A 12,443-nucleotide genomic window follows, 5' to 3' on the forward strand; every position below is an offset into this window, starting at 1 on the left:
TTTGTAGGAACCAATCCTGGAAAGTTTTATTTGACTTTCAACCCTTTCAGTTTTTTTCATAGGAAATGAAACCCAAATTATGATAGGGAGGCTTAAATATGGAAATACAGTACTATTGGTAGCCTACATTCTCTAATTTCTGTGGGCCCCACGAAAATAGTCATGCATTTTATTTTTTAAAGTGGAATCATACAACCCAAACAATGCAATTTATAATCACCTGTTTGGGCCATGGTGTTATAGAACAAGTAGAGAAAGGTGATGCCCCAAATGTATTTTCTTGTCTCATGGACATTGAACTTGCATTGAACACCAGATGCAGGCCACAGTATGCTAGAGCATAGAGATTAAATCGAAGGCTATTTTTATTTGAATAGATTTGCATCGCTGCTTTTTGTTGTCAAGACACTTTGCCTATGTGACGCTCAAATAACCACAGAAACCTGAAGCTCGAAGTTGGTACAGACGCAGTGTTCACCATAAACGCACGGTTGAAGTTGCGCTGAAGTCTCATGACTTTCAAGTTTCCACTCACACGGCCAGAAGGCTGCTCGGTGTCAAAAAAACAAACGTCTGACGGGGACATTGTAAAAGGAGCAGGGGAACAGGGAACATTGCATGGCTTGCATAAAGGACCATTGCTCTCATCTGATACGTGCTGAACTATGTGCTTTTTAAACACCAGAGAGAAGAGGAAGCAGAAAGTGCCAGGAGAGATTTTCCAGACACCTCCTTTCAGCCATCAAGTCTTATCGGAGTTGGGGAGGATGTGGGACGCGGAGACAGACTCCTTCTTGGTCTTCTCCCTCTCCATCTCTCAGCATTTCCTCCCCGCATTCCTCTCCTTTTCTCTTTATTTGTTCGCCATTCTCTGTCTTTCCGTGTGTCTCTTATTCTCTGTTTCCTAGTAGCTCAGTTATTATGCCCTTAGGTCTTGTTTTCCGTCACACACAATAAACCCACTTTCCTCTTTTCCCTTGCTCTCTGATGTCCAGTCTCTCCTCTAGATAAAGAATGTAACGTTTACAATTACACGCTCTCTCTGTCTTGCTCTCCTTTTGCCTTCTTTCTCTTCTCTTTCTCTAGGTACAGGAAGCTGTGCAGGGTGGCGTTACGTCATAATCTTCTTTCTTTCTTTACCGTCCACTGTGTCTCTCGCCTCATTTTCTTTTCTGGTCTCCCGATCAGCACTGTTTGGCTGTTTCCTTTTCTCTCTGCCTTCCCCTTTGAAGCAGGGAAGTTGGCTGTGGATGTGGGTGTAGGGAAAAGAGCAGGGGCGTGACCGAGGGGGAGGAAGTGGGTGATGGCAAGCGAAGAGGGGATTTGGGAGAACCCCGGGGAGTGGTCGGTGGATGGCAGTCAACCGGACAAGGCGGTAGGGTCAAAGGGCACGTGTGTGTGTGCGGATGGTCATACGTATGCCCCCGTTCTCATAAGCGTGTGTGCGTGCGTTTGAGCGTGTGTGTGCGTGCGTTCGCATGTTTTCCACTGTGAGTTTTGATACATTCACCCACAAGTGTTTGTATTCCTGAGAGTTTCAGGGGCTGTCTCAGATCAGCTCGTTGTACTGCCGCCTCTGTTGACTTCCTTTATCATCCGCTTGCTATTCTTTCCTGGCGGCGCGTTCACTTCTCATAACGTTTTGTTCTCTGGTTTTGTATTGATTTCTATTTCCCTCTCCTCTCAGACACAATGACTAGGCTGTTTCACGGTGCAGCTCTGGCTGCCTGCATCTTCTCTTTGTCCTCCTGGCTACGTAGGTTTTCTCCATTTCTTTCTCCGCCATGTCTCACGGACACAGCTGTGCGTCATCTGCCTTTCTGTTCCCTCTCTCTTCCTGTCCCCCTCATGCTGTTTCTCTTTGTTTGTGTTGGCTTTCAATTTCCCCTCTCTTTTTCTCACTCCACTGGCTCCCTGTCTTTCTCTCACACCACTGGCTCCCTGTCTTTCTCTCACTCCACAGGCACCCTGTTTTTCTCTCACTCCACAGGCACCCTGTCTTTCTCTCACTCCACTGGCACCCTGTCTTTCTCTCACTCCACTGGCACCCTGTCTTTCTCTCACTCCACTGGCTCCCTGTCTTTCTCTCACTCCACTGGCACCCTGTCTTTCTCTCACTCCACTGGCACCCTGTCTTTCTCTCACTCCACTGGCACCCTGTCTTTCTCTCACTCCACTGGCCCCCTGTCTTTCACTCACTCTCACTCACGCTGTCATTCTCCCTCACCGCTCGTTGGCCACCTCTCGTGCTCTCATTTGCATATCCCCTCCCTCTTAAGCCCTGTAGCCGTTCATTCTACATCTCTCCGCCTTCCCGTTTCTCCCCCATCGCTGCAGGCAGGGAGCCACTGACAGACATTATGGGGAGTAAAGCTGCAGGTGTGCTCTCCCCTTCTCTCCCTCTCTTCGGGGATGACATCCACTTCTCTCTAGTGTTTCCCGTCTCTCTACATCCCCGCCGTAGATTTGCTGATAAGTGACAGAAAGCGGCCCTTTCGTGGGCGCGCGCCGGCGTATCTATACGTCTGTTTGTGTGTTCTCCACCGCCGTCTGCTTACATAGCATACATGGGAGGTAGTGTTTATAATATATTGTAGGCAGGAAGTGGGAGCACCGAGACAGAAACTGTTTGTTTACCTCTTGAGGGGCCTCTGGGATCTGACTGTATACGTATCACTGTAATCTCACCTACACACCAAGATACAAACCACACTTCCACTACATTGAATGTAACACCCACTCACACACACATACCTGTCAGACACACACTTAGCAGCTTTGGTGTCTGAATGACGTTTTTCTTAAACGTTTTATGTGCGATGACTATGATTGGGTTATACTGACCACGCGCTCTGGACTAGAGCCGCAAATTCACGAACCAAGACTCCCATGACAAGTTAACACTGAAGTGGGTTAAGTAAATTGCCTAAGGTCAAATAACTTTGCTGAAAACAAAAGCCCTTCATTTCTGGGAGCTGGAATTTAGCTTAGCAGGGAGAATGAAAAGAAAAGACAGTGTGTGTACAGTTGGGAAAAAGTTAGCACACCCCCTTGAAAGTTACATTTTCTCATACTCATATTGGCATATAGATATGTAATCTTCACCTCTACACTATTCACAGATAAAGGTAACCTATGTTTGAAAAAGACACTGAAAGACATTACATTTGCAAATATTTATTCTGAATAAAATCGACAGAAAATATTTTATTTTTTTTGCAGGTAAAAGAAGCACACCCGTAGCTCCAGTAGCTGGTCTTGCCCTCTCTGGCTGAAACAACTTAATGTAGACGTTGTTTTGTAACTTTCTCTCTGTATCAGTGTTTTACACAGACTGGGAGGATGCCCACTTTTCTTAACAGCACTGCCACAACTGTGTCATGTCCAAGAGCTTTCCTGTGTGCACATCTTGCCTGAAGTCCCCTCAAAGCATTTTGATAGGATTGAGGTCTGGGCTTTGACTCGGCCATTCCATAGCCCACCATTTCCTATTTTAAAGCCATTCTGTTATAGCTTTGCCTGTCTGTTTTGTGTCCTCGTCCTGTTGGAAAATCTGTGTTCGGTTCAACTTCAGTTGATGTGAGGTTGTAAAGCATGGATGCCATCACCTCCATGTTTTACAGATGAAAAAAGCTTCTTCCGTTAACAGCAGGGTTTCGTTTTCGTTAAACATGGCCTCTGTGCGTTGTGGCCTAACAACTCCACCTTTGACTCATCTAGAGCGCATTGTTCTGGTATTGTGGTCTTTACCCAGATAAGCATTTGTCAAGCACCTCTTGGGCTAAATTTGGCACACCAACCTTTCCTATGTAGATTGCCAATAGTCTTGAATGAATAGTAGTGAATTTTCTCAATTTGAAAATGATCCATCAGACAGTGGAATAATGTAATTCCAATTGCTTGGAAATGGCTTTGTAACCCCGCCCAGACTCATGGGAATAAATAATCTTTTTAGGGCCTCTGTCTTTTTAGTTTGGCTTGATGTGTTACCACACACCCATATAGTTAAGACCAAACCAGAACATGTCTGTGGAAGGCTTGACCCTTCAGAGGTACTCTCCAATGATTTTGCCCAAGCAGATTTCTCAAGATGGACGACCTGTTAGCTGCAATACATCACAGTAGTCGCAGGGAAAAGGTCATCGCTACACAGTATTGTAACAGTATCTGGGTTATGTTACTGCTACACAGACTCTCTCACACACACTCACACACAGACACACACACAAACACACAGACAGAAACACAGGTTGAAGTATAAGTACATAGATCACACTCTTTAAAATAACAAAACCCAGGCTAGTGAGTTGTGTTTAAAGTCTTCTCTGTGGATACACTAACATAGAAACACTCCATAGCTGATAATGTAGAGAGTTTAGGCTGAAGGTGGAGATTTTGTGTGGTTGGATCTTCTTTCTGTGTGTGATTCCGTGTTTGTGCCTTTTGTGTGTGTGTGTGTCTGTGGATTGTATGTGTGTGTCGGTGTGTGTGTGTCTGTGGGTTGTGTGTGTCTGTGGGTTGTGTGTGTGTGCGTGTATCTGTGGGTTGTGTGTGTGTCTGTGGGTTGTGTGTGTCTGTGGGTTGTGTGTGTGTGGGATGGGGCAACTGTCCCTCAACTGTGTCATTATGTGTTGATGATATCTGTTCAAATTGTTATCTTGGAGCAGGAAACTCCAGCAGACTGATTTCCATAGTGAGCTGATGTCATGTAATGGACACTGACCACGTTCTCTTCCTCCTCCACTCCGCTCTTCCTCCTCCACTCCGCTCCGTCTCGCTCTCGCTCTCTCCTCCACTTGTCTTATTGAATTAGCCACTGTGTAGCTAATGGGGCGACTGTCTATTAAGTTAGCCGGTCATTATCTCTATGCACTTACAGTCTTGTGAAAAAGTCAACACTGTTGACAGATACATGTAACCTAATTTAACAGATGGTACTGAAAGGTTTTACTTTGCAATCATTTATCTGTCAAAAATCAACAGAAATGCAATTTCATAGTGAAGAAAAAAAATCTGTACTCTCCTAACTTCTTTAGCTGCTATTGCCCCCCTTGGCAGAGTCTTGTAAATCGACTCAGAGGAATTCTTGCTCACTTTTTTTAACGGCACTGCTTCAGATGTGTCATGTTCAAGGGCTCTCTTATATGCACTGCTTCAGATGTGTCATGTTCAAGGGCTCTCTTATATGCACTGCTTCAGATGTGTCATGTTCAAGGGCTCTCTTATATGCACTGCTTCAGATGTGTCATGTTCAAGGGCTCTCTTATATGCACTGCTTCAGATGTGTCATGTTCAAGGGCTCTCTTATATGCACTGCTTCAGATGTGTCATGTTCAAGGGCTCTCTTATATGCACTGCTTCAGATGTGTCATGTTCAAGGGCTCTCTTATATGCACTGCTTCAGATGTGTCATGTTCAAGGGCTCTCTTATATGCACTGCTTCCTTCAAGTCCCCCCACAGCATTTCTTTAGATCTTGGGATCATTGAGATCTGGGCTTGGACTAAGGACATTCAATAACCCTGCATTTACTATGTTTGAGCCATTCTGTCGTAGCTTTGGTGGTTTACTTTGGACCATTGTTCTGTAATAAGATCCATGTTCAGTTCAGCTTTAGATTTTTACCCTGAACATTTCTCTGGTACAATTAATGATGGAAAGTTGGTCAAGCCCTGTGGCTGCAAAGCAGCCCCAAACCATTATGCCACGGTCTTTATTTTTTGGGGTTGCTGTGATGTTCTTCTGTTCAAAGGCAGTGTTTGTTTTTCAGCCTAACAACCCTCCCAGACTCATGGGAATATATGATCTTTCTTCTGAGGGGGTTGGATAGTCTTTTGATCATGGTATTATGTACTGGACAACCATATAATTGACGTAAACAGACCATGTTACTAATCGTAATGGGAGGTTGGACCCTTCCGAGTTTCATCTAATGATTTTGTAATAATTTTCACTTCTTTTGGTAAATTTTAATTCTGATAGTAAAGGTACTGCATTTTCTGCATAAGGAAATTACATTTGTGTTTATTTGAATTGCATGAATTTTGTTTTTGTGATTTGTAAAATTTTTGGTAACTTTGTTAATGATTGTGGTTAATGTTTAACTCACATATCTATGTGTCACAAGAAAAACATTTCCTGGGGTTGTACATACCATCTTGGGGGGGGGCACCTAACATAGCAAGTGTTAAAGAACCCTGGAACTAGATCCTCCACATACATCTCTTGACGAGAAGAAAAGAACAGTGTTAGGGAAGGTTCTTTTCTGCACTGTTCAACCAATCCAGTGAATGTGGAGAAAGAATGAAGACGTTGTGTCGCCAGAGATACTCTGGTGTCGCCTTGTTAGTGTTCCAAAGCAGAAGTTGTGTCACAGCTTCTCCCTTTCCATCTCCCCTGATAACAGGAACTTCCTCTCATTGGGAACCTTGCAGAGAGTGCAGTATTGGGGGGCAGCAGATGGCTATTTCTTATCGGGTGTGGTTGTGTTTGGGCCCGGAGCACCCAGGTCCAGTAACAGATGGACAACTTGCTCTGGTGCCACTGATATAATTCAATAGCTATTTAATTGGAAGCTAGGCTCTGTCTTGCTCTTTTGGTGCAGTAACCAGAGCAGAGAGTAGCTGCCCTAGATCTGCCTCAGGGCTCCTTCTACTCAGAGTAACCTCAGACTGTAACCTCTTGGAACTCCCTTAGGGGTACTGGGTTTGTTATGCCTGGGCTACCAGCCTCCCACACTCTATATAAAGGAGCTTGCTTTGTCATCGTGACTGGTGAGTCGTGACATTGTGACATCAACCTTGGCCTTACTGGGCCGGATCAACTAACCCGGGTTCAAGGCTGTTTGAACATTCACGGCCACTTACTTCACATAATGTAGGCTAGACAACAGCAAAGTTTGCTAAAGCAGAAGCAGACTGACGCAAGCCACGGACTTAAAAATAAACACTTGCTTTCAGACTGTTGGCAAGGCTCCTCTTCAGACAAACTGTAGGCTTATAGTGTGGCAAAAGTGGAACACAACAAAGCAACACAGTCTTCCTGTAACCCCAGCCAACCCAACACCCACTGTGCTCTCTAGTACAGATGATTGCAGCCATAAGCAGGCTAACGGTAGCGAACAGTGCCCGGGTCTACAGTTCGCTCGCCACCGCTCTTTTGCTCTCCGCGCTTCACAGGCACGGCGGCCAACTTTGTCATCTTTAATTCAGGCCGTGGCGGGCAGAGCACCTCCCCAGCCTTCCGCCCACTTAGCTAGTCTGGGCCTTGGAACACCTCCCCAGGGTCCTAGAGCATACCAGGAACCAACATCATTATTCCACAGATATGACCGGGACCCAGACGCTTCACCTGATGTATATAACTTAAGGATCCTGTTGGGATTTTCTCTCCCGTGCAGATGAGGAGGGCAAGAGGTCCACCTGGCTGGGGTAGGGTCGGGTACATTGGAGAAAGATTAAACTAGTATTCTGCCGATTTCCTCATCAACGAAGCTTTTGGTAACGGTGCCACTTTCTGATCCAAAAAATAGAATGTTGCCATTTCTTTAAAAAAAATGGAAATAGAAATGGGTTTATCCGCAGAAAATTATAGGTAGTGCATTTATCCTTAGACAGCTCAATCAATCAATTGTATTTTATGAAGCCCTTTGTACATCAGCAGTTGCCTCAAAGTGATTTCACAGATACTCATCCTGAAACCCCAAAGAGTGAGCAACAAGAGTTAATGCACAGGTATTTGGGAGAATCAAGCAACAAGTATTATTAAGTACACCTTACTCAATGAAGTAGCTGTCAGCAGTCTGTTCTAGAAGAGAAAAATAATAGTGGAGGGCTTTCATTAAATTGTGTTGTTTGAAAGGAGTGCACAGGCAAAGTCTCATTGCACTTATGCAAACAGTATTCACTCTCGAAAGTATTCACTCCCTTTCGACTTTTCCACATTTTATTGTGTTACAACTTGAAATCAAAATGTTTGGCCACCAAACAATACAAAAAGGTCCATCATGGGAAAGTGAACAATAACAAATTGTTCAAATTAATTACAAATTCAAAACAGAAAATAATTGATTACATTAGTATTTACCCCGTTTTATTAGATTTTTGGTAGAGGCACATCTGGACCCAGCAATTTTGCAAATCGAAGAACCTTTATCCTGATATTCTTTGAATGTTCCTTTGTTCCTAAATGTTGTTAGCAATTGTACTAAACAAATGTGGGACCTAACAGAGAATTGTCTGTTTCACCTGAAACGCCTCAATTGCACATAGATGGACTATCCAACTAATTAGATTACTATTAAAGACAATTGGTTGAACCACAGCGCAGCTCGGTTTTATATTTGTAATTCACTTTTCACTTTGACATTATGGACCTTTTTGTGAAAGATGTGCATTACCTGTTCAAACATTCTTAATAAAATATTTTTTTTAAATGTTCCTCTTCCTATCATAACAGCTGGACGCTGGCGTTAGCTAGCTATTAAACTCTCCCTATCATAACAGCTGGATGCTGGCGTTAGCTAGCTATTAAACTCTCCCTATCATAACAGCTGGATGCTGGCGTTAGCTGGCTGTTAAAATCACCCTATCATAACAGCTGGATGCTGGTGTTACATGGCTGTTAAAATCTCCCTATCATAACAGCTGGATGCTGGTGTTACATGGCTGTTAAAATCTCCCTATCATAACAGCTGGATGCTGGTGTTAGATGGCTGTTAAAATCTCCCTATCATAACAGCTGGATGCTGGTGTTAGATGGCTGTTAAAATCTCCCTATCATAACAGCTGGATGCTGGTGTTAGATGGCTGTTAAAATCTCCCTATCATAACAGCTTCTTATCGTATCAGCTGAAAGCTGGCAATAGCAAACCATTAACCACCCTTTGTACTCTTTTCCTGTAATTTCCGAAGACAGCCAGAGCCAGGTTGCTTTCTTGCTCAGCTCTGTTTCTTTCCTCCTCCTGTTGGGATTCTAACGGTAGTTTGTGGTAGCCGTTAGTTGTACTACTTATTGCAATGCACAGTTTGAGCTCAGTGGAAGTCAAAGGTCATAAAGCTCCAACCTCCCATCCAAATTTCATTGTCCTTGCGCCAATCAGTTTGAAATGTGTCCATCCTAACTCCTTTACCTGAAATTATGGCGAATGTAACGTTTCAATCCACATAGCTTTCCCAGCCACCTCTATCAGTGATTTAATTCAAAGAAGAGAGGAAGGAAGGACGCATTTTAGTAAGTTTGGAGCGGGGCCCTCTTTCTCTCCTAGTCCTGATAGCAGGAAACAGGAAACAGGAAGGGCCTGAGCTGGTGTGGGACGGATATCCTGTTCCAGAGAGGCCGTCCCCCCTTCACATCATCTACTCTCTCTGTCTTTCCCTTTCTGTTTCTCTAGTCCTCGGTCTGCGGTGTGGCTTTAGGTAGCGGTGTTGTCAGAGGTTCTATGTGTTTGTGGTCTGCCAGTTGTAGTCTGAAGGTGGAACAGGGGTTATGTGCTGGCACGGAGATGGGCTGTTTGACAGCGACGACAGCCAGGAGGTGATGTGTTGCCGTCTTTTGTTCGCTTGCGGTTTCGGGGGATGTGGATGTGATTTTCTCTAGGTTGCAGCGACTCATTATTTCTCCCACCTGGTTTCCTTATTCCATGACTAAATGGCCGTCCTTCCTGACTCTCCTCCATGGAACCGTGTGCGTCCCTACGTGCACTAAAGATTTCATTTAGGGATCATACCGTTAACTCTTCCAGCAGGGAGCTGTGAATTGGGATGTGCCGTCCTCCTGCCAGATTACGTCCAATTCAATACATTGTTGTTTTGTGCCAAAATGTGCTTACATATCTTTGCACTCACTTCCCTTAGAGTGACCCGGGGGGGCTGTCGGTGCTGGAGCAGCTGGGTCTTGATCAGAGCTCGGACTTCTCCGACACCACGGTCCAGCAGCGCCTGGACGAGCAGAGGGAAAAGATCCGCAGGGAGATCAGGAAGGAGCTGAAGATCAAGGAGGGGGCTGAGAATCTCCGTCGGGCCACCACCGATAAGAGGAACGCCTCCCAGGTAAACCCACCTCGATTATCTCCTTGAATTGTTTTTCAAGAGCACTTGTGTAAATGGAACGTTTCACTACAGTCCGTACAACCCCTCCGTCATCCATTATCCGTCCCTCAGGTCGCGGTGGGGGGGGGGTGGACGGTGGACGGCTTTCTGAGATGTGCTGTGATTGTTTCAGGTGGATTCCCAGCTGCGGAGCTCCAACCGGAAGCTGGATGACCTGCACGCTCAGCTGCAGGAGCTGGACGCTCACATCATGGTCAAGGGAGGGGACGACGGCAAGGGTAGGGCGCCGTTAATGCCCCGCTTTAGGGGGTTTTGTGATCCGCCCGTAGCCACGGATGGAAAAGTAGCGCCCCCTTTGGATCCTTGTTTTGTAGGTTCAAAATAGGCTTTGAATTTGCTTTGTGAAATTCTAAATCAAATCTGCTAATACTGTGGTTCCCAAACCTATCTTGTGGAAGCCCATCCCAGAGAGCAAAATCATTTCAGAAATGTCCTTTCAACGTCTTTTTCAACCAGAAAGACATCTATTTAACGTCCTTTTCTGCATGGAATGTGTTAGATGTATTCCAGAGCTAGCCAAGCTGAATCAACTTGTCAGCTATTCATCAAGCCCCTCACTACTTGATTCTGGTGAGATAGTTCAGGGATTCACCAAATTTGTGAGACAAAGATATGTACCAAAATGTAAACCAGTTTTCCTCCCGTTGTGATTAGCATTATTGAAAATTACTTGCTGGCAATATTCAGTCAAAAGGCTAGAGCGTGCTCTAATGTAAAACACATCAAACAAATTTGTAACAGACCTTCGTTTTTTACTGTCCATTTCGTTGGTATTCCAATGATGATATGTGTTTGACCTTTGACCCCAGATGACCCACCCCGTTCCCCGGGGACAGAGAGCCGTTCGTCGGCCAGCAAAGACCGCATTGCCGCCCTGGAGAGACAGCTCAACATTGAGCTCAAGGTCAAACAGGGAGCTGAGAACATGATCCCAATCTACGCCAACGGATCCACCAAGGTACTGTCCTGGCAAGCACGCCCTTTGCTGATTCATTCTTTTTTTTGTCCCTCCCCCTTCGGCAGATTGTCTCTTGCTGGATCTGTTCTCCGATTGTTTTTTCCCTCTCCATCCCTCCCTTTAGTGCATGCCTCTTCTTCCCATACCCTGATCTGACAAAGGCAATATGGTGGAGGCGTTTGAGATATAGCTTCTGCTGCTCCAGGTCTTTCACATTACCGCAAACGAAGGAAGAGGGATGAGGAAAGGAAGTGCATTTGAACACCAGGGATACTTTGTAGCTTCCTTGGGCCTCATCCTGTTTCCTCCTCTCAGGACAAGAAGATGCTGCAGACGGCCCAACAGATGCTGCAGGACAGCAAGACCAAGATCGACATCATCCGCATGCAGATCCGCAAGGCCGTGCAGGCGACCGAGCACACGGATGACAAACAGGGTAGGGATGATAAAACAGGGTAGGGATGACGGGACCGGATGTGTTTGCATGTAGCATACAGTATCTGTCTTTGTGCCCATTTGCTGTATTGGCCTGTGTCTGGCTGGCTGTCCGTTGTTCATTCGTCTGTCTGACTGACTGACGTCCATTTGTCTAATAATCCAGCTTCTGTTTTGGGGGTTTCTGGTGGTTGAGCCTTTACGGCAGGAGGCCAGGTCAAGGGGCTGTTACGGAGTCCCTCCCTCCACGGGGAGGTGTTATTATCGGGGTCATCTGGTGGATGAGGGATTGACAGGGGGAGGGCGGGAACTGCGAGCTAATTGGAGGGATTGGAGGATAATGTATTCCCTCAGGGCGCGTTCAGAGGAGCTGGTAAAGAACATTCTGGGAGGAATCTCAAGGCTTTTAATGATTACTGTATTCCCTATTGGATAATCACTAGCAGGTTATATACTCACCACTTAAAGCATTGCTTCAACTTGCAAATGTTGGCATGCTGTGTTTTTGAAGGGGACGATTGTTTTTAGATATAGTGCAGTAGTTGTTTTAGGGTGTTCGGTTAACGGCTTCTACTTATACACCCCTGGCCAGAAAAGACCCTGATCACAGACTCACTTAAAGGTAAACACACTCTACTGTATAGTGTGTACACACACACACACACACTCCCTTTATGGTCAGTCAGAAAGTTCTCTGGCGCCTGGCCAAAGACCTTATTAGGAGATAAATGATTCAACCCACTCTATCTCTCCGCTGTCTGTCTTTCTACTTCCATCTTTTTTTGTCCTTCCCTTTATCTCTCTTTCACTTGCTCTCTTTATCTCTTGGGCACACTCTCACACACATACACGCACGCACACTCTCACACACGCACACACACTCTCACACACACACACACGCACACACACTCTCACACACATACACGCTCACACACACACGCA

General features: G+C 45.4%; 1 protein-coding gene across 4 annotated transcripts in view; it reads left to right on the top strand.

Moving 5' to 3' along the window:
- The window catches only part of pkn1a (protein kinase N1a), a 42,785-nt gene that overhangs the window by 21,090 nt on the left and 9,252 nt on the right, over positions 1-12,443 (top strand). The window contains exons 2-6 of one of the 4 annotated variants that reach the window (XM_020049821.3): positions 686-1,375; positions 9,854-10,048; positions 10,221-10,326; positions 10,918-11,066; positions 11,382-11,502. In XM_020049821.3, coding sequence (XP_019905380.1) covers positions 1,304-1,375; positions 9,854-10,048; positions 10,221-10,326; positions 10,918-11,066; positions 11,382-11,502 — 643 coding nt within the window. In that variant the 5' untranslated portion in view covers positions 686-1,303. Of the gene's footprint in view, positions 1-685; positions 1,376-1,696; positions 1,757-4,560; positions 9,534-9,853; positions 10,049-10,220; positions 10,327-10,917; positions 11,067-11,381; positions 11,503-12,443 lie in introns of those variants that run through there. The other 3 variants (XM_020049822.2, XM_010889241.5, XM_010889242.5) reach the window with 3 other exon arrangements.

This window comes from Esox lucius, chromosome 9, assembly GCF_011004845.1.
Source record: "Esox lucius isolate fEsoLuc1 chromosome 9, fEsoLuc1.pri, whole genome shotgun sequence".
Classification (NCBI taxonomy): Eukaryota; Metazoa; Chordata; class Actinopteri; order Esociformes; family Esocidae; genus Esox; species Esox lucius.